A 22,745-nucleotide genomic window follows, 5' to 3' on the forward strand; every position below is an offset into this window, starting at 1 on the left:
ATGGGGTAAAAGTAAATAGGAGAAAGTGAAGACTGCAGATGCTGGAGATCAGAGCTGAAAAATGTGTTGCTGGAAAAGCGCAGGTCAGGCAGCATCTAAAAAGCAGGAGAATCGATGTTTCGGGCATAAGCCCTTCTTCAGGACTGAGGAGTTAAAGTAAATAGACAACTTCACAATTTAAAAGGGCCAGCAACAGATTTGGGACAGGGTAAACTGATAAAACAAGCAGAGATGCAGGAAAGTTTAAAATTGGACTTAAGAACAAATTTTAATGTAAACAAAATAACATTGCACCCTGGGTTTTGAAATTGTTCATGGGAGTTATTCGATGGTAAATCACAAGGAGACAATGCAGCAAGGTAATACAATTACAGCGTTGAAACTTGTACAGGTAAAAATTCTTAGCAATTGCTACGCTGATATTTATAACTGGGGTGGTGGTGGGGGAGGCAAAACAAAAGCACATGGCAATCTGACAGGGCTGTTACAAGTTAACTTTATATTTCTAGGAGGCTCTGCTGATTGAAGAAAATGTAACTAAAAACAAAATGGTTGGCCTACATATTGGAACTCGTAGTGCAATAATTAAATATTGCCAAAAATGAGATGTAGAAGCTTTTGGTCTTTACTCATCAGGACCAGAACAAGAATGCCAAATTTCAAACAATCACGTGCATCACAGGGAGCAAGAGTGCTGATTAGTTGGCAAGCGAATGATGATAAGCAGAGGTGTTGCCATGGAGAACGTAATGAGGAATGACAGACTCCACAAGCTCCGGCATATTTTTTAGAAGTGCAAAGCTTAAATACAATCCTTTTGTTCGCAGAGACCAATCAGCAATCTTATCACTGTGGGACAATTGTTGTGATCATTTGAAATTTGACATTCTTGCATTTGCTCTGAGGAATACAAGACAAGAGCCTTCAGCAACATTTCTCTTTCAGTCTTGATCTCAAATTTCAAAAGGGTATGAGCCATAACATGAAAATATCAACATTTCCAGAAAATGCCTGCATTAAGTTCCAAGCATCATTGTCAACAAAAAGACCTGTATAGGAATTGCAAGACAACTTGGTGAGAGTCTACTGCCACTGTTTTCAGTTCATTATTGTAATGAAGCAAGCTGAACTCAGCTTGAAAATACACCATCACGCCTCATACTGCGTCATTCCTCTATTGATCATAAGATCTTACCACAGTGAGTATTCATTCGAAACATAATGCCTGTTTTCTCTATAAAAGAGCTATCCTAGCATCCCACTTCACTCCTGCTCTTTCCACTTAGTAAATTTTCCTTATTCAAGGATCTACTTGTTCCCTTCTGAATATTATTAATGAATCTTCTTCCAAAATGCTTTAAATGAAAACGTATTTCAGATCACAACTGCAGTGTAAATACTAATTCTCCCTCTGGCTCCATTGCCAATTAATTTATCTGTATCTTTCTATATTGGCAGGAGTATTTATCACTAGTTCATCCTCTGTCAACACTGCTCATAATTTTGAAATTCTGTCAAATCCTTCCTTAACCTTTTCTTCTCCAGAAAGAGCAAATTAGTTTCTTTGATCTACTCCCTTCCAAAATTGGGGACTGCAGAATTGAATTTAATACTCTGGAGTAAAAAAAAAGTCGCTGAAAAAGCACAGACAGCATCCGAGGTGCAGAAGAATCGACGATTCAGACACAAGACCTTCATCAGCAATGTGGGGATTGGACAGGCAGAGGAGAAGGGGGCTGAGAAATAAATAGGAGAATGGGGTGGGTGGGAAGAAGGTAGCTGGGAAGGTGATAGGTGGATGCAGGTGGGGCGGGGTGCAATTATGATAGGTGGGAAGGAAGATGCACAGGTGGGACAGGTCAAGAGGGTGGTGCTGAGTTGGAGGGTTGGATCTGAGATGAGGTGAGGAGATTTGGAAAGTAGTGAAGTTGACATAGATGCCATGTGATTGAAGGACCCAAAGTTGGAAGATGAGGTGTTCTTCCTCCAGTTGTCAGGTGGCTTGGATTCACCCTAAGCTACAGGGTGGTGAGGTTGTTGAGCGAGTGTGACCAGAGATGTTCCCTGTATGCACCACGAGTTGGTGTTCTGTCCCCCAATATAGAGAAACCACATTGAAAGCAACAGACACAGTAAATGAGGAAGCTCAGGAAAATCTCTGCCGGGAGTGAAAAGATCCTTTGGGGCCGCAGACAGAGGTGAGGAGGGAGGTGTGGATGCAAGTTTTACACCTCTTGTGGCGGCAAGGGAAGGTACCAGGTGTGAAGAGTGAGTTGGTGGGGAACATGGACCTAATGAGGGAGTTACAGAGGAAATGGTCTCTGTGGAACGCAGATAGGGTAGGGGAAGAAAATATGTCTCTGGTGGTGTGGTCTGATTGTCGGTGGTAGAAATGGTGAAGGATATTACGCTCTATCTGGAGATTAGTGGGGCAGAAGGTGAGGACCAGGGGCTCTATCCTTGTTGCTGTTGGAGGGGGAAAGAGATCAAGGGCAGAGGTGTGGGAAATGGAGGAATTGCACTGGAGAGCATGGCTAATCACGTGGGAGGGGAATCCTAGAAATAGGAGGCCAGCTGGGGTGTCTGAGTGAAACTGCTCCTCCTGGGATCAGGCATAAGCCCTTTCTGAAGAAGGGCTTATGCCCGAAACCTCGATTCTCCTGTTCCCTGGATGCTGCCTGACCTGCTGCGCTTTCCCAGCAACACATTTTCAGCCCTCCTGGGATCAGATACAGTGGAGGCATTGAATGTAAGGGATTGTAAGGGAGGTGATGTAGTCCAGGTAGTTGTGGGAGTCAGTGGGTTTGAAATAGTGTGAAGCGGTCACAGGAGATGGAGACAGAGAGGTCCAGGAAGGGGAGGGAGGTGTCCGGGATGGTCCAGGTTAACTTAAGGTCAGGGAAGGTGTTAGTGAAGTTGATGAACTGTTCCACCTCCTCCTGCAAGTTCTGGGCCTCCTCCACCGCCAAATCCAAGCCACTCGACGACTGGAGAAAGAACACCTCATCTTCCGTCTTGGCACCCTTCAACCATACAGCATCAACGTCGACTTCACTAGTTTCCAAATCTCCCCTTCCACTACCTCATCCCAGATCCAACCCGGCACCAGCTTCTTGACCTGTCCTACCTATCTGTTCCACTCTCCCCACCAACCTATCACAATCATCCCCCAACTGCAGCCACCTATCACTTTCCCAGCTACCTTCACCCATCCCCAACCCCACCCTTCTATTTATCTCTCAGCCCCCTTCTCCCCTCACATTCCTGATGAAGGGCTTACTGCCAAAATGTTGACTCACCAGCTCCTTGGATGCTCCATGACCTGCTGTGCTTTTCCAGCCCCACATGTTTCGACTCCGACTCTCTAGCATCTGCAGTCCTCACTTTCTCTTAGTCTCTGTAACACTCCTGGGGCCTAACCAGTGAGTTATAAATGTTCAGTGTAATGTCATCGCTTTTGAAGTCTACACGTGAATCCAAGGATCCCACAGACTAATTTGAAAACCTTATCAACCTGCCTTGCCACTTCCAAACAGCAACTTGCACTTCCAAACAGCAACTTGCACTTATAATATAGTTGAACATATCTGAACATACCACAGGGCCTTTGATAAGAGTGCTATAAAAGTTGACATGAGCCATAAAATGATAACTGTTTCTAAAATATCCAACTGGATTCAAAATTGGCTTGATGGTGGGAAACAAGAGGATGGTGGAAGATTGTTTTTTGGACTGGAGGCTTGTGATCAGTACCGAGTCCACTTTTGTTTGTCATTTATATAAATTATTTGAAATAGAATATAGGTGGGATGTTGGTAAGTTTAGTAGACAGTGAAGGTGGTTATTTAAAATTACAAGGAGCTCTTGACAACTGGGTCAATGAGCTAAGAGGTGGCGGAGTTTAATTTGGATAAATGTGAGGTATTGCGTTTTGGTAAAAGAAACAAGGGCAGGACTTGTACAATTACTGGTCAGACCCCAAGGAGTACTGTAGAACAGAAAGAGCTAGAGGTTCAGGTACATAATTATTTGAAATTTGCATCACATATAGACAGGGTAGTTAAGGTGGTGTTTAACACGCTTGCCTTCATTACTCAGATCTTTGAGTATTAAAGTTGGGACATCACGTTGAGCTTGGATAGGATATTGGAGAGGTCTCTTTTGCAGAAGCGTGTGCAGTTTAGGTCATTGTGCTACAGGAAAGATATTATTAAATTTAGAAAATATTTACCATGATGTTTCTCGTAATGGAGGGCTTGAGTTATAAAAATTTGCTAGATAGGCTGGGATTTTTTTCATGGGGGGGGGGTTGACTTATGAAGGTTTATAAAATCAGGAGAGGCATAGATAAGGTGAATAGCAAGGTCACTTTCCCTAGGGTATGGAGATGGTGATGCTACAGAAGAGGAAGGTGATCGTGGTCAAAAAGAATACAGGCACATTACATATGGTCTTGTCCAGCTTCAGAAAGCAATCAAGGACACTAAGAGAAAGAAGGAGAATTAGACCATCCAACCCATCTAGTCTGGTTCACCATTTGATCATGGCTGATGTTTCTCAACCCCATTCTCCTTGTAACCCTTGATCCCTTTACTAATCAAGAACTCATTTCTTAAAGACACAGAATGACTTGGCCTCCACAGCATTCTACAGTAATGAACTCCACAGATTCACCACCCTCTGGCTGAAGAAATGCCTCATTGCAGTTCTAAAGAGTCATCCCTTCACTGAGGCTGTGCCTACTCTCTCTGACTAGCGAAAACATGTTCTCCACATCCATTATGTTCAGGTGTCTCAGTTTACTTTAAGTTACAATGAGATCCCCCTCATCCTTCTAAACTCAGAGTACAGAGCCACTGTTCTCAACCACTCCTCATGTGACAAGCCCTTTATCCCAGAAATCTTTCTTGTAGGGCTCCTTTGGAACCCTGCAACGTCAGTACATTCTTCCTTAGATGCAGGGACCAAAACTGGTCACGGTATTTCAAATGCAGTCTGAGCAGAGCCTTCTATAGCCTCATCAGCATATCCCTGCTCTTGTATTCTAGCTCTCTTGAAATGAATGCTGATATTGCACTTGCTTTAACTGCCAGTTTAAGAAAATCCTGAACAGGAATAAGCTCCAGTTTTCTAAAGCCTTTCCCCCCATTTCGCAAATAATCTACGCTTCTATTCTTCCTACCAAAGTGCACAGCCTCACACTTTCCTACACTTGATTCCATCTTTCACTTCTTTGCCCACTCTCTGAGCCAGTTCAAGTTCTTCTGCAGCCTCCTCCTTATTACAATCTGTTCCCCCAGCTACCCTTGTATCATCTGCAAACGTCGCAAAAAAGCTGTCAGTCCTTCCTCTAGACCCTTAAATTTATAATGTGAATAGTTGTGGTTCCAACATTGACCCCTGCAGAACTCCTCTCATCAACGGCTGCCATCATGCAAAAGACCCTTTTATCCCTACTCTCTGCCTTCTGCCAGTCAGCCAATCCTCTATCCATGCCAATACTTTGCCTCTAACACCATATGATGATTGTAATAGTGCATTTCTTACATGCCTTTTCTATTTCCTGCTCCACATCCTGACTACTGCTGGGAGACCTACACACAACTCCCAAAGAGAACATTTTTTTCTTTTGAAGCTCCTCAACTCTATGCACACAGATTCTGTGCCTTCCAACTCTATGTCACTACATGCTATCAAAATAAATTTCTTACTAGCAAGGCAACCCCATCCCTTTGTCTGTCCTTTCGATGGGACATGTACTCTTGGATAGTTAGTTCTCAGTCCTGATTCCCTTGCAGCCACATCTCTGATGCCCATAATCGTACCCATCAATTTCAATCTGCACTAAAAGCTCATTTGCCTTGCTTTGTATGCAGTGTAGATTAAGTACAACACCTTCAGTCCTGTGTTGACTGTCCCCTTCCTTATCTGCCATACCTGAAGTTACATTCCTGAGCTTTTTCAAACTCTCTGTCATATTACCTGTTCTGGAAACTAATAAGCTCTGCGGAGCCCCCCCCCAACCGCACCTTTAACTTTCTCCATAATTTTCCAAGCAACTGATTCCACCCATTGTTTAGTTAAGAACCCTATCCACGCAATTCGCCAAGACTCTGGTCCCAGTATATTTCAGGTGGAGCCCATTGCATTGGAACTGCTCCCTCTTTCCACAGTAATGGTGCCAAGACATCATGAATTCAAACTTGTTTCTCCCAAGCATTTACCTCTTTAGTAGTTGTCGACCATGTGCCAATTACCTTGTGGTTCATTACAACCTTTTTGGTTTTGCTTTTTAAATTTATTCCCTAGCTACTCATATTAGCTCAGCAGAACCGCTTTCCTGGTCTATTTATATCACTAGAGAGGGATGAAGTCAGCATGGGTATGATATTTACATACACCAACAACAACCTTGTGTTCTGCTACACATCTCTAATTTGGAAAATACCTAACAGCAGATTATCACTGCAACTCCATAACCCAAGGAAAGGTCCGGATTAATGCCTTTTCAGCTTTCACAGTTTCAGCACCTTACAACTTGCACAATTTGACTTGGTAGGAAATAAAATTCACCAAGACTTTTAACTTCTAATCTGGATCCCAGCTTTTAAAACTTCTATGATAAAAGGTTTTTATAATCAAATGCATTACCTACATATAAGTAGGAGGGAAAGTCAGACACTTGGTAGGAAAGGGTATGTGGGTTTCAGGGAGAAGGGACTGCATAAATTGACCAGACTAGCTCAAGCCATACAAAATAAATAACAATTCAAGTTCACTTGTGCTGTCATCAATGCCACGTTCTTAAAAATCAATACACTTTGGTGTATTGCTTTGTGCCGCCAAAGACCCATGTAAACAGTGGTTCATGAAAAACTGCAAATGTTCGTGTAACTTCGACAGTAAGGATCAATTGGCATGAACTGGGACTATGAGAAATTAATTGCAACTTGCAGTAATAAGCTCTTATTTAGAGCATCCTCAGAAGCAATGCAATAATATTTATGTCTAGGAATATTAAGCTAACTATTTAAAAAACATATTTAGACGGTAGCACAGAGGAACTGAATTAGCCCATACACAACACAAGACATCATACAACAGCCCGAATGAGGCAACTTTAAATTGGAAATGAAAAACCAAATCGAGCACTCAACAAAAACCCTTCAGCAACTGTGGATATCACACCGACTGCAGTTAGCTTAACAAAACCAACCAACCAAATATTCCAACGCGCGTTAACAAAACTGCAATATGAATTTTGGAACTCGCTCAACGAAAACAAAAATCTGAAAACAGTGCGAGATTAATATCTACCGCTTCGGGGGGGCGGGGAGGATAAAATGATGCCTCAGAATTTTTTTTTAAAAAGGTTCAAAAGGTAAGGAGGATTGGATTTCAAACTTGTGTGTGTGTGTTTTTTTTTCCCGGCTTCCTTTATTGCAGGAGGATGTTGAAATGCCTTTTAAAACCTCCCTGGACACATGATGAAGCTTTAGAAGCTCCTTCCCCTGACAACCGAGCAGAAATGGCGCCCTGTTTGTACACATTACACAGAGAGAGGGAAAAACACTGCCACTGGGAAGGGAAATAAAAACAGACTCGGCACAGCAAACATTAACTTTTAAAGGTGGCGAGGTAAACAAAACGGGGTCGGGTTTCTTTTATTCGTTAAAAACATTGGAGAACCGCCTCACACCGAGATAAAATCAAGACACTGATCGACCGGGCGCCGCCATGTCGAGTTCCCTTCACAAACGGAACCGGCGGAAAAGAGGGTTTGACATTTCTCAATAATTTAATGAACACATCCAACCCCTTAGGCTTCCCTCTACCGTGAAAATCCTGAGAATGGGGCAAACAAGAAGGAAAAAACCTGTGCAGAGATGTGCAACAAATACCAATTCTCGATATTGCTGCAATTTTAAATTCACAACATTGCACGGACTGAAAACAAATTGTCGTGTAGTAGACACCAAAGCGGGCAGTTTATTTTCCTTTAGATGAAGCCGGGGGGGCGGGAATGCAATTCACGGGATCGCCTCAGGTCGAAATTCGCCGACATTTACCTCAGGATGTGTTTATTAAACACGCGAGAATTTACAGGGAGACGGATATTATTTTCTTCCCAGAAGTAAACAGTCATAATAATTGTTATTACTTGAGTGCGTGAGGGGAGAGATTTGGCGCCAAAAGGCGCGCTCCGGACGGGAGAGCGGGCGCGCGGCAGCCATTTTGAGGCGGACCCCCGGGGGAGGGGCAGAGCGGCAGCATTCAGTCCGCTACCCGGTCTGTGTGTGTGTGCGTGTGTGTCTCTCTCTCTCACACACATTATATCTGTATTTTGGTCTCTCTGCCCCTCTCCATCTTCTCACCCTTCCCACTTTCCTCACCCGTTTCCCTCCCACCACTTCCCTCGCTGCCGCCATTTTGGCAGCGATGGCCCGGCGCGCGCGCGCACTCGCCCCTTCCAAACCCCCCGCCCCTCCTCCTCCTCCTCCTCCCACGTCTGTTGTCCGGAAGGTGGGGGTGGGGAGGGAGAGGAGCTGCTGAAGGCAGACGCGAGTTACGAGAAGAAAACACATCACGGGCTATATCGTCATTTATTTGTATCTACCTGAATTGTAAACGTGCAGCTCGTCCACGATCCCTTCGTTGCCCCCGCCGAAAACAACCATCAGCTCTTTGATAGAGACGGCGCGATGGCCGTGGCGAGGCCGGGGGACCGGCCCGCTCGAGTTGGTTACGCGCTTCCATTTCAGTATGGGAGCCGCCATCTTGGCGCCGCTTTCCCCGAAAAGGCGGCGGGCGAAGAAGAACGGAGCCCGGATGTTGTCAGCGCAGGACCCTTCCCCACTGACAAAGACCCACGATCAGGGCTGCCCTAATCGTCCGCCTGCAACACTTCGCCCGGGGAACTATTCCGGTCGAATCCCCTGTCCTTATTTCTTTCTCTTAAATTAAAAATAAACATTTTCGTATGAGTTTAAAAGCCTTATTGAGGCAGCGTTCACTTTCTTTTGGCAGGTTCCTTTTTTCTCCGCCGGCAAACATTCCGGACAACTAAACAGTGGCGGGGTTGGTACGGTGGAATGCCCGGATGTCAGATAGGTCTTCCCCCCAGGGTGGGGTTGGGAGGATTTCTGTCTTTTTTTGGAGGTGGTTGTTGGTCTCACGTGGGTGAAAAATAATGTTCTTCTAAGTTGTAGATTTTATAAGCCCAGTCATATTGTGAAAATAACACGAATTGAACAATAATTCAGTGACAGGCAATTTCTGCAGACACCGAAAGACAAGTGACGAATCCCCGGATGATCGAAATACCAAATAGGGAAAGACAGCAGTATATATATATATATATATATTAAACTCCAAATAATTTAAGCAGAAATAAAGTTTTAAAGACGGCTCTACTAAGTACACGTTCCAGTGAAAATATTCCTTGATAGAATAGGCTAATACATTAGCCACCTATAAAAAGGCTGGCCACAAGAAGACCTTAATGTTAAACAAAACATTTGTTTAAAATGATTTGGCTTTTTTTTTAAAAGAAAGATTTATTTACGTGGGAATTTACACAGTTTAATACGTATTAACCAGACAAATGCTTCTTTTGCAATCAGGCGTAGGAGTTAGTCAGCTCATTCTTGGGTCCAGTTGAGACACTCGGCTGAACTTGACCAGTCGGAATGGTATATATCTGTTCACTTGGGGGGGGAAAGAAACATATAAATGCTGGTGTCCGGTGCTAAAATGCTTTCAACTCAGTGAAGTATCTTTCCATAATGTAGTTATAATTATAACGAGGCGTGGTCACCAGTTTGAAGGCGGTATGATCTCACAAAACGTAATAAATATCCAATACTTGTCCTGAGTCAGAAGGTCATGAGTTCAAATCCGAATCCAGGAACGAAAACAAAAATCAAAGCTGACACTTCTAGTGCATTACCTGCGGTACTCAGAGGTGCTGTCTTTCGAATGAGATCAGTCAGACGAGGCCCAATCGTTTGAATGGACAAAGATCCCAAGGTGCTATATTGAAGAACAGTGCAAATGTTCTTGTCAGTATTTATCCTTCAATCAGCATCAGGAAATTAGTTAGTTGTCACTTGCCCCAGGAGCTTGCAGAGGGCGATTGGGTTTTGCATCACCAACATTACAGCAGTGACTCCACGTCCAACACTTACATTGTTTACTAAGCAGTTTGGAATGCATTAGTTGCTAAATGTGATGCATAAGTAAAAAGACTTTTCTTTTGAGTATTGTTTTTGTGATGTTTGAATGATAAATATTGGACAGCATACAAATAGGAGGAACAATCCTAAACCCATATAGGGACACATCCTTTTAAACACACTCGTATTTGACACACCAAAGGGAACATGTATATGGAGTACCGCAGGAGATGGGAGAGGTCGTCAATGAATATTTCACTTGTGTTTACCGTGGAGAAAGACATGAAGACTTGGGGAAGTTAGCGGTCACATCTTAAGGGCACTCTATGTCACAGTAGAGGTGGTGTTGGACATATTAGAATGTATGAAGGTGGATAAATCTGCTGGTCTCCTGACCAGATATGTGCAAGAACACTGCAAGAGACTGGAGAAGGAATTTCAGGGGCCCTGGCTGACATTTCTGCACCAGTATTAGACCAGTTGAGGTCCCGGAAGACTGAAGAGTAACAAATATTGTGGCCTTTTCAGGAAGGGCTGCAAAGAAAAACCTGGGAACTATAGACCAGTGAGCTTAATATCTGTAGTGGATAAGTTACTTGAGAAGAATCTGAGATATGGGCCAGGTGCTGGCAGGTGGGACTAGATTGGGTTGGGATATCTGGTCAGTTGAGGTCCCGGAAGACTGAAGAGTAACAAATATTGTGGCCTTTTCAGGAAGGGCTGCAAAGAAAAACCTGGGAACTATAGACTAGTGAGCTTAATATCTGTAGTGGATAAGTTACTTGAGAAGAATCTGAGATATGGGCCAGGTGGTGGCAGGTGGGACTAGATTGGGTTGGGATATCTGGTCGGCATAGATGGGTTGGACCAAAGGGTCTGTTTCCATGCTATACATCTCTATGACTATCAGAAATTGCAGCAGGACCTTGGCCAGCTGGGGAAATGGGCTGAGAAATGGCAAATGGTGTTTAATATAGATAATTGCGAAGTTGTGCATTTTGGAAAGTCAAATCAAAATAGGAGTTTTGTGGTGAACGGTAGGGTCTTAAGGAGTGTAGTGGAACAGAGGGACTTTGGAGTTCAGATACACGGTTCTCTGTAAGTGGACTCACAGGTAGACAGAGCAGTGAAGGTGGTTTTTGGCACACTGGCCTTCATCAGTCAGGGCATCGAGTATAGAAGTTGGGAAGTTATGTTGCAGTTGCACAAGATGTTGGTGAGGCCGCATTTGGAGTAATGTGTTTGATCACCTTGCTTTAGGAAGGAAGTTATTAAACCATAAAGAAATTTACAAGGATGTTGCCAGGATTCAATGATTGATTTATAGAGAGAAGACAAGCAGCTAGGATTCTTTAGAGTGTAGGAGACTGAGGGGGGCATTTTGTAGAGGTGTACAAGATCATGAGAGGCATGGATAGGGTGAATGCACAGTCTTTTTCCCAGGACTGGGGAATAGCAGACTAGAGGGCATCAGTTTAAGGTGAGAGGGGAAAGAATAAAAGGCAACCCAAGGGTCAACTTCTTTGGTAGTGAGTTGGAATGAGTTACCGGCAGAACTTGAAGTGGGTACATTAACAATATTTAAAAGCCATTTGGATAAATACATAGATAGGAAAGGTTGAGAAGGATATGGGCCAAGTGCAGGGAAATAGAGTTAGCGTAGGTGGATATTTTGGTTGGTATGGACCAGTTTGGGCCAAAGGCCATGACTCTATAGTACGAGACCACAGAGGGATTTGAAAACAAGAGTGATTATGTACCAACTTAGCCCTTTAACTCAGCTTTATCTGGTATGTACACAAACTAGGAAATAATCAAATTTAAATGTCTGACAATTCTGAGCATTAAAAATCCAGGAGCTGGTTCGAATCTTAGGACAACGGATGTGAAAATACTTCAAGGGCTCTCTCTAGTGGTCTAATTGGTAAATGCATCCAGCAGTGAGATCAGAAACACAAGGAATCCATTATTCTCAAGTCAGAAATAAGTTTTGACTCTAAAATGATTAATAAACAAACAAATTTTTATATTTAATTGATTGCACTACCAAGTACCTACATGCCATTTTTACTTTCAAAGCAACGGTTTCCTATTTTTCTATCCATAAACGCAGCCTGAACTGCTTAATATATCCAGCACTTTCTGCTTACATTTTAGATTTCCAGCATCCACAGTATTTTTCACATTTTAAAAATCCATGTGTTATTTTTGGCCTGTACACTGTCACTGTTTATTACTTGGGACTATGGCCAAATGTGATCAATTAGAAGATGTGGCATAATCAAGAAGCAGTCAGAGGCATTCAATTTCTTACCTGGAAACAGTAGGAATGGAGGTACTTTTCAATCATTCCCAGGTAAAGGTGACAAGTACCTGACGAGTGTTTGATGGAACAGTCAAGAGTTTCACTCAACCCTAGCCTCTGCCTCCAAGTAACTCGTGTCCCTCCCCCCACCCACACACATACACACCAACTCATTCCTTGCAATGTCATCCCGCTCCGCAAACCTCTTACTGCCATCATGGTAGGTCAGAACAATTTAAAGTTAACTGCATTCTTCATTTGTCCCATTTAAATTGACAATTTCAATCGAATAATTCTGCTTATTTTCCAACAGTTTTCGTTCCTGCCAGTTGTCTTCCCAACTGTTATGCTTGTTTTATGCCAGCTATTTGACTGTAGTCATCATCCTGGGAACAATTGAGCCTGGGCTGATTTGTTTTTCTTTGCCAAGGACAGTTACAGCTTCACTTCCAGCAATTAGCTGACTTCGTATATAGTGGAACTTGGTAATATAGTAGAACTCTCAGACACTTGATCTTTAGGGAAAACTGATGCACTTCACACTGGTAGTGAACAGTCATTTTGCTAGATGGCAGTAACTAATCATTTACACTAACTATACACAAATTACATAGGCTAAGGATTTCGGTTGTGGACTTGTGTGCATCTAATGTCACTGGCAACAATGAGCTAGAGAGAAATCAGCAAAATAAAACAATTTTAACCATCGGTTTTTCAAAGAATAGAAATTCTTGCATTCACCTCGTGCCTTAGGATGTCTTTTGGAGCCAAGCATTTTTGAATTGTACTTACAAATGTAGGAAATAGCAGGAAATTGTGCACAGCAAGAATCCACAAAAGAAATAGCCAGATCAGCCACGATCAAATGGCAGAGCAGACTTGATGGGTTGAATGGTCTAATTCTGCTTCTCTCTCTTATGGGTCTTATGCTTTTTTTTTTAAATAGCAGGGATTCTGGTTTCATCAAAATGCCACAGAATCTAAATGAGTTCAATTGTGAAGTGTATCACTTACTATTCTACAATCAACAGAGGCAAACTATGAAAGTGAATTGCACATTTCTCATCTTCTGCTACCCCAACTCTTTCTGGGTGCTGAGGGCTGCTGGCTGCGGTATTTATGTGCACATACACACGTGTACAATCTCCCATGGTAACTGACTGTTTGTAGACAGCAAGTACTCAACTGACCATCCATCATGTGTGTTAGATGGTACACCTGCTACCAAATCTAAAATGGACCTCAGCTGATCGTTAGACACGCACTTCCCTGCAAAAGCTACTTTACAGCTATCAGATATCTCAAATGTTTCTCTCTTCCTCACTTCAAGCAGACTTCTTGATGCATATGCAGTGTTCAATATGCCTTGAACTATTCCTTCCTACCTCTAACTCAATCCTCCCTCAGATCACCCCAAAGTACAAGAGTGAGAGAGATGGAAATCATCAGAGAGACAGGAAATTTGGTTTTGTTGTACTTTTAATTTTTGCTCCTTCCATTTAAAAAAAAATCTAAGAGTGTTGAAAATTTGTTTTAGACACTGGGTGAGTAGAGTGGGAGAAAGGTAGGAGGGTGGAAGCTGAGTTAGGGTGGGAGAGACCATACCCCAAGGAACAGCCTTGCAGAGCTTTGGAAGTTCCACAAAGATTTGCAGTAAAACAAAACAGCCTTTTCTTATCTGTGTTACAAAAATTTTTTTTTAAAAAATCAAACGATTACAGACTCAGCTCCTCATATTGCATCTTGCTCCATGCCAACAGCCACCCATATTTTCCCCAGCCCTCCCAACCACTGGTGCCCTTTCCAACACCATGTTCTTTTGGCAGCTGCTATCAACACCTCAAACTAGTCAGGGTCAAGGAGAGCAGAGTGCTTGAGAATTGAAAAGAACCATCTCTCCGACATGCCGTAAAAACTTCAATCCCTGAAGCAGTCACTGTCCCTTGACCCATTTATACTTGACTCTTGTTATACATCAAAAGAAAAAGAAACAATTGATTTAATACCATCTGATCTTGCATTTACAGGAGAGGAGGTGATTAATCAAATGCACACAGGGCTTTGCTGATTGCTACTACAAGGTGTCCAGGATAACATCAATCTTGGACACCAGGTCTTGCCGCTTGGAGGACAGCTGTTTGTCGCTGTCTATGTATGCGTCCTTCTTCACTTTGCCAGCCACCAGCCGTTCTGCCTCTTGAGAAGCCTTCAGCGCCAGATCCTTCACCTGGCCATCCAGTTTTTGGATCTCGGCCACCTGTGGAAGAGAATCAGCCAGTGAGCTACGCACAGCCCAAACCTTCCACCTCTCCTGAACAACACCCACCCAACAACACATCATAGCCATCAAGCAAAATGACTGTTCACTACCAGTATGAAGTGAATCAGTTTTCCCTAAAAATCAAGCTCATCCTGCCAGAGTCACCAACACTTGGAATATCATGTGCAGTTCCGGTTGCCCTATTATAGGAAAAATACGGAGGCTTTGGAGAGGGTGCAAAGGTTTACCAGGATGCTGCCTGGACTGGAGGGCTTGCCTTATGAGGAGAGGTTGGCTAAGCTCGGACCTTTGTCGCTGGACAGGAGGAGGAAGAGAGGTGACCTGATCGAGGTATACAAGGTAATGAGAGACTTGGTTGGAGTTAATAGCCAGACACTTTTCCCCAGGGCAGGATTGACTGGTACAAGGGGTCATAGTTTTAAGATATTAGGAGGAAAGTATAGAGGAGACGTCAGAATTAGGTTCTTTATGCAGGGAGTTGTGAATGCACGGAATGCATTGCCAGTGGTGGTAGTGGAAGCAGAGTCATTAGGGACATTTAAGTGACTGCTGGACATGCACATGGACAGCAGTGAATTGAAGGGTGCGTAGGTTAGGTTATTTTTAGATTAGGAATAATCCTCAGCACAACATTGTGGGCCAAAGGGCCTGTTCTGTGCTGTACTTTTCTATGTTCGATGATAACTATTAATGGAACAAAACACCCCAAGTGGGAACAAAAGGTGGTTCTCATGGAGAAAGGGAGCTCAGAGAAGATGAAGGGAGATAGGAGACAATGTGAATTCCAGGTTGAGCAGAAAAGAACCATTTAGTAGAGTTTGGCAATAATGACCTAGGGAAAGGAAGGAAGGAAGCGACAAGTTCTCACTCTCAGTAAGACAAGTCCATGAGTTCCTCTCACGTCGATCAGCATACAGAAGGAAGAGGACAGTGTGATTTAAGGAGTTGGCTTGTATTAAAGAGAAACCAGGATGTACTTCTGCATTCCAGGATGATCCCACTAGTCATCTATAGACCCTTACAGTAACTACAAACACAAGACAAATGTTGGGTGCTTGTAAAAAAGGCGTGGCGATAATCATGAGCGACTTCACATATAAACTGGAAAAATCAAAATGTTAATGGTAGCCTGGACGAATGGATCATTGAATGCTTGAGAGTGTTCTCAGAGCAGCATATTGTGGGACTAACCAGGGAATAGGTTACATTAGACTTGGTATTATATAATTAGATACATATTATAACATAGGGGTACTTGACGAAATTGCAATTACTAATAAAAAGGCACTGAGCAAAATGATGGAGCTGCAGACTAATAAATTTCTGGGTCCTGACCATAACTTCACCATAGGGTCTTCAAAAAGGTAGATATAAAGGTAAAAGATGCATCAATGTTAATTTTCCAAAATTTGCTTGACTCTGGAAAGGTTCCATTAGACTGGAAAGTAGCAAACTGAATCCCTCTATTCAAGGCGGGAGGGAGGCAGAAAACAGGAAACTATGGCCAGTTTTCAGTTAGCTTAATGTCTATTGTAGGGAAGATGTTAGAATTATTAAAGAGATTGTGACTGTGCTCCTGGAAAAACTCAAGGTAAGTAGGAAGAGTCAGCACGGTTCTCTGTGGAGGAGAGGGGAAGCCAGTGGACATATTCTACCAGAGTTTCAGAAGGCTTCTAACAAGGTTTCACATAAAAAAAGGATCATTGCACAGAATAGAAACAAATTGTGTAGGGGATAGAGAGAGAAGTCCCCCATCAACCTGTGCTGGGCCCTCACTTTTTAAATAACTTTACATTAATGACTTAGATAAGCGAAGGTATGATACCTACATTTGCTGGATGACAGGGATAGGTAGGAAGATACATTATGAAGACACAAGATTGCAGTCCAGTATAGATAGGTTGAGTGGGCAAACATCTGACAGAAAAAGAGTATCATGTGACAATAATGCCTCACAGCGCCAGAGACCTGGGTTCAATTCCCGCCTCAGGCGACTGACTGTGTGGAGTTTGCACGTTCTCCCCCTGTCTGCGTGGGTTTCCTCCCACAGTCCAAAGATGTGCAGGTCAGGTGAATTGGCCATGCTAAATTGCCCGTAGTGTTAGGTAAGGGGTAAATGTAGGGGTATGGGTGGGTTGCGCTTCGGCGGGTCGGTGTGGACTTGTTGGGCCGAAGGGCCTGATCCACACTGTAATGTAATCTAATCTAATAAGAAAGCAGAGTATTACTAAAATGGAGAATAACCCACTGAAGTTTGATGTGCAAAGCGATCTGTGTTCTAATACATAAAAGTCACACAAAACATTACTATGCAAGTACATCAAGTAATTAAGACTAACGGAATACTATCCTTATTACAGGAGGAATTGAACATTACAGGTAAGAGGTTATAAAGGATATTGGTAAGATCATATCATGAATACTATGCGTAGTTTTGTCACTTATGTTTTGGAGGCAGGAAATTAACTAGCTTGATCCCTGGAACAAGCAGATTGTTTCATGAGTAAAGGTTGGACAGACTGATCTTGTTTTCATTGGAGTTTAGAAGAGTTGATGACTTGATTGAAGTACACCAGATCCTGAACAATCTTGACATGGTGATTGTGAAAGGGATGGTTCCTCGTGGGTGAGTTCAGAACTAGGGTGCACTCTCAAAATAGGGGTTTGCCATTTTAGGACAGATGAGAAGAATATTTTCCTCACAGCACTGAGACTCTTTGGAACTTTTTGCCTCAAAGCAGTGGAGGTGGGTCATTAAGTATTTTTAAAGGCAGAGATAGATAGACCTTGCATAACAAAATTCCAAGTTATCAGTGGGCAAGTAGGATTCAAAACATAAACTGATCAGCAATAACCATTATGAATGGCAGAGTAGGTTTGAGTGGCTGAACAGCCTATCTTAATTCAATATGTTCATATGATCCTGTTAAGAATCATTTTGAATACAGCTGGACTGGAGAATACATAGTGAAAAACCGTCCTCCAAACAAGGGATCCGCAGCCTTCGAAGAGTGAAAGACAGTATACAAAGTAGATTTCTTTCATTCCCTTGCCTCCCCCAATGAATTCAATGGGCTTTAGGATTTAACTTCAGAAATAATGTAGATTGAAAAAAATGTGTTGCTTAGTTTCCTAATAAATCAGCTCATTAAAAACTAGCAATTACCTGTCTCTGGAGTGTTATGGGACAGCGTGGAAAGGGCTTTACTTTCAGGTTAAAAGAGTAGATGTCCCATTCTGTCTTGTTCTGGGTGGGTTTGATGGAGACAGTGTTGAGGGAGCTTTACTTTTAGTTTACATCTACTTTAAAAGAAGAGTAGAAAAGCTTTGCATATGACCCCACTGTGTCCCTCTCCTGGGAGTGTTTGAATGAGGACTGTGTCACGGGAGCATTACTTTCAGTTTAAAATAGTAGAGAGGAAAGCTTTACTCTTACCTAACCCTGTACTTTAACTGTCCTGGGAGCATTTGATGGGGGCAGCATACAAGAAGCTTTATTTGCAGTTTAAAAGGGGAAGCTTTACTCTGTATCTAACCCTGTGCTGAACCTGGCCTTTAAATGATGGAAGCGTGACTTCAGTAATGTATCCCAGGTTACACGAAGCACAAATCTCTTACCTTCTCAGCCAGATCTGATCCTTCAGCCTTTAGCTTGGATTGCAGGGAGCTTATGTCAGCAGAAAGCCCTCGATGTTCTGTCTCCAGGGTCTTGCGGCCACTGTTCAGTGTGCCAACATCCCTCGACTGCTTGTATTTATTCACAGCTTCTTCAAAATGGCGATACAATCCCAGTCTCTTGTTCACCAAAGTCAGAACCTGCTCTGTAATTGATGCCACCTTCATTCTGGCTTCTGCAGCTGGGTCCTGCATGGGCAAGAGTGTGGAAACAAGTGAGAAATAAAACAAAAGAAAGAAACGTTGCTTGCAATGTTTAAAATAAAAACTGTGCGCTTCAAATTGGCCTGCCTGTAATTTAATGTCTCCATAGGCTCTAGAAACGAGGAGGAAGAATATTAAAGAGAACAAAGCTAATTCTGATTCAGCAAGTTTAAGGTGTGGTGATGCAATCTTAGAAATTAACAATACAACCTTTATCATAGTAAATATCCCCAAGACAACTCTCAGGAATGGCAGTAGTTGGAGTGGGAGGAGCGATAGCGAGTACCAGAGACCTGACGGGAAGGTAAATTTGTAGAGCGCCCACTGAGCAGGAGCAGGCACAGGACTGCTGGGTAAGTGAAGCTTTATATTTTGGTGGTTGCTTTACCCGAAACACTACTTAGGTCATGTCTCCCACCTGTCTTCCTCCTCTAACCAAAAAAAGGTTCTGTACGCCAATTGGTAAGTTGACTGGTTTCTTTTTTTTACTTTTTAAGTAATTTCGTTGGGAATTTAGAATACTGTGAATGGAAGTTAGGGCAGTTGAATATTCCTCCTGCAGAATGTGGGAGGTAAGGGTCACCAATAGTGCTCCTGCTGACTGCATCTGCAGGAAGTGCACCCAATTCCAGCTCCTCGAAAACCGCGTTAGGGAACTGGAGCTGGAACTTTGGATCATTCGGGAGGTGGAGGAGGTTATTGAGAGGAGTTACAGGGAGGTAGTCACAAAACAAGAAGGTAGATGGGTTACCATCAAGGAAAGGGAACCGGCAGGCAGTGTAGAGATCCCCTGTGACCGTTCCCCTCAACAACAAGTATACCATTTTGGATACTGTTGTGTGGGGGGGGGCAACGACTTACCAGGAGTAAGCAATGGGGCACAAGTCTCTGGCACGCACTCTGTCCATGTTTCTCAGAAGGGAAGAGGAGCAGAGCATTAGTCATTAAGGACTCCATAGTAAGGGGGACAAATAGGAGGTTCTGTGGGAACGAGAGAGACTCATGTTTGGTGTGTTGCCTCCCAGGTACCAGGGTACATGATGTCTCTGATCGTGTTTACAGGATCCTTGCAGGGGAGGGGATGCTGCCCCTAGTCGTGGTCCACATAGGCACCGATGACATAGGTAGGAAGAGAGATGCAGATTTAAAGCAGAAATTCAGGGAGCGAAGGTGGAAGCTTAGAGCTAGAATAAACACAATTGTTAGCTCTGGTTTGTTGCCCGTGCCACATGCTAGCGAAGCAAGGAATATGGAGAGAGAGGAGTTGAACATGTGGTGCAGGGAGGGTGGGTTTTGGATTCCTGGATAATTGGGGCTCTTTCTGGGGTAGGTGGGACTCTGCTTCAGGTGAAGACCATCCTGTTTGTAGAGTACCACCAATATCCTTGGGGGGGGGGGGGGGGGAATTTGCTAATGCTCTTCGAGTGGGTTTAAACTAATTCAGCAGGGGGATGGGTACCAGAATTGTAGCTCCAGTGTACAGGAGGTTGAGAGTAGTGAGGTCATGAAGAAGGTTTCAAGGTCACAGAATATACCAGCAGGCAGAAAGATGGTTTGCAGTGTGTCTAATTCAATGCCAGAAGCATCCAGAATAATGTGGGTGAACTTGCAGCATGGGTTAGTACCTGGGACTTCAACATTGTGGCCATTTTGGAGACATGGATAGAACAGAGACAGGGATGGCTGTTGCAGGTTCTGACAGTATGTAGACAGGCCAACAAGGGGTGAGGCCACTTTGGATTTGGTACTGGGGAATGAACCCGGCCAGATGTTAAGATTTGGAGGTAGGTGAGCACCTTGGTGATAGTGACCACAATTTGGTTACGTTTACTTCAGTGATGGAAAGGGATAGGTATATGCCACAGTAAGGCCTTTGATAAGGTTTCCCAGGGTAGGTTATTGCACAAAATACGGAGGCATGGAATTTAGCGGTTTGGATCAGAAATTGGCTAGCTGAAAGACAACAGAGGGTGGTGGTTGATGGGCAATATTCATCCTGGAGTTCAGTTACTAGTGGTGTAACGCAAGGATCTGTTTTGAGTCCACTGTTGTTTGTCATTTATATAAATGACCTGGATGAGGACAACAAAGGATGGGTTAGTAAATTTGTGGATGACACTAAGGTCGGTAGAGTTGGGGATAGTGACAAAAGGTGTTGCAGGTTACAGAGGGGCGTCGATAAGCTGCAGAGCTGGGCTGAGAGTTGGTAAATGGAGTTTAATGCAGAAAAGTGTGAGGTGATTCACTTTGGAAGGAGTAACAAGAATGCAGAGTACTGGGCTAACGGTAAGATTGTTGTTAGTGTAGATGAGCAGAGAGATCTGTGTCCAGGTACATAGATCCTTGAAAGTTCCACACAGGTTGATAGTTGATAGGGTTGTTAAGAAGGTATACAGTATGTTAGCTTTTATTGATAGAGGGATTGAGTTTCACAACTATGGGATCATGCTGCAGCTGTACAAAACTCTGGTGTGACCACATTTGGAGTATTGCATACAGTTCTGGTCACTGCATTATAGGAAGGATGTGGAAGCCTTGGAAAGGGTTCAGAGGAGATTTACTAGGATGTTGCCTGGTATAGAGGGAAGGTCTTATGAGGAAAGGCTGAGGGACTTGAAGCTGTTATCGTTAGAGAGAAAGTTAAGAGGCGACTTAATTGAGACATAAGATAATCAGAGGGTTAGATAGGGTGGACAGTGACAGCCTTTTTCCTCCGATGGTGATGGCTAGCTCAAGGGGACATAGCCTTAAATTGAGGGGTGATAGATATAGGACAGATGCCAGAGGTAGTTTCTTTACTCAGAGTAGTAAGGGCAAGGAACACACTGCTTGCAACACAAGCAGACTCGCCAACTTTAAGGGCATTTAAATGGACACTGGATAGGCATATGGACGAGAATGGAATAGTGTAGGTTAGATGGGCTTCAGTTTGGTTCCGCACATCAATGCAAGATCGAGGGCCGAAGGGCCTGTACTGCACTGTAATGTTCTATGAATAATTATGAATCAAATCTGACAGCAAGTGACAACAAAAATTTGCTCAGAGGTTAGCTTTAAGAAGCATCTTAAAAAGGAGAGCAAGGTACAGGTGCAAATAAGTTGAGGGATGGAATTCCAGAGCTTATGGCCCAGGCAGCTCCACTGCTGGAACAAATAAAATCCAAGATATTCAACAGGCCAGAACTGAAAGAACACAGTGGTCTTTAAAGGTTTGAAGAATAATACAGATTAGGAAATGAGGCTCTGGAGGGATTCAGAGATTAGATGGGCTTGCGTTGACAAAGTGCTCTTGATAACCACTGACTGTTCCAAACTGCTTTATGGGTAATGAAGAACTTGCATAAAATAGAGTTCCCATTGTAATATTGAAAATATGGCAGCCAAATTGCACACAGAGAGATCCTACAAACAGCAACAGAATACCAATGGGCTGCTTTTGTGTTTTGATGATGGGATCGATAGTTATAAGATACAGGGGTACCTCTCTGACTCTTCCTCAAAATAATAACTTCAGGATCTTTTATTTCCACCTGAAGGGGCATGTGAGCTTTATATTTAGTGTTGCACCTTCCAGCAGTGCAGTAGTCCTTTGGTACTGTACTCTTATCAGCCTTGGTTTTTATTGGACTCAAATTCTGGAGTGAACCCACAATTTTGTAGCTCAAAGGCAAAAATGCTACGAGCTGGCAAAAGCACAAACTTAGTGGGAGGTTATAAAAACAACTTTTTGACAGTCTCGGAGCAAAATCCAGGACATAAGCACCTGTGGGTGATGGGGAACTGGAATTTGCAACAATAGGATATGGGCAGCTGAATTCTACACAAGCCAAACTTTTCTGGGGACCAACTTAAGAGGCAGTCCCATGACAAAATGTCTTAATCACTTTAACAGGCTCACCTTTGTGATGGAGAAGTCCAACCGTACATAAATTATGACGGTGAAGAAGAGAATGTAGAAAGCTCCGACCACAAGCAGGGGCTCCTGCAACATCAGGATCCTGTTGAACGTGTAGTGGACCTGAGGAGAGGGAGAGAAAACGTGAACACAAGCCTGAGCAACTGTGGTCATTATTGCAGGCAATTTCCTCATAGGTTTCATGCAACA

The 22,745-nt window shown here is 43.2% G+C and overlaps 2 protein-coding genes and 1 long non-coding RNA gene across 3 annotated transcripts in view; all 3 read right to left on the reverse strand.

Annotated features, from left to right (window-relative positions):
• Positions 1 to 8,815, reverse strand: part of LOC122558798 (host cell factor 1-like) — a 117,392-nt gene extending 108,577 nt beyond the window's left edge. The window contains exon 1 of the mRNA XM_043707576.1: positions 8,618 to 8,815. Coding sequence (XP_043563511.1) covers positions 8,618 to 8,777 — 160 coding nt within the window. The 5' untranslated portion in view covers positions 8,778 to 8,815. The remainder of the gene's footprint in view (positions 1 to 8,617) is intronic.
• A 722-nt stretch (positions 8,816 to 9,537) lies between these two features.
• On the reverse strand, positions 9,538 to 10,748 carry LOC122559187. The gene is made up of 2 exons (XR_006314356.1): positions 9,950 to 10,748; positions 9,538 to 9,707 (listed from the first exon to the last, which is right to left on the reverse strand). It is a non-coding gene; the product is annotated as an uncharacterized LOC122559187 (long non-coding RNA).
• A 3,193-nt stretch (positions 10,749 to 13,941) lies between these two features.
• The window catches only part of rpn1 (ribophorin I), a 32,076-nt gene continuing 23,272 nt past the window's right edge, over positions 13,942 to 22,745 (reverse strand). Inside the window, exons 8-10 of the mRNA XM_043707578.1 lie at positions 22,539 to 22,658; positions 18,380 to 18,625; positions 13,942 to 14,737 (exon numbers count right to left, since the gene is read on the reverse strand). Coding sequence (XP_043563513.1) covers positions 14,555 to 14,737; positions 18,380 to 18,625; positions 22,539 to 22,658 — 549 coding nt within the window. The 3' untranslated portion in view covers positions 13,942 to 14,554. The remainder of the gene's footprint in view (positions 14,738 to 18,379; positions 18,626 to 22,538; positions 22,659 to 22,745) is intronic.

Source organism: Chiloscyllium plagiosum, chromosome 18 (assembly GCF_004010195.1).
Source record: "Chiloscyllium plagiosum isolate BGI_BamShark_2017 chromosome 18, ASM401019v2, whole genome shotgun sequence".
NCBI lineage: Eukaryota > Metazoa > Chordata > Chondrichthyes > Orectolobiformes > Hemiscylliidae > Chiloscyllium > Chiloscyllium plagiosum.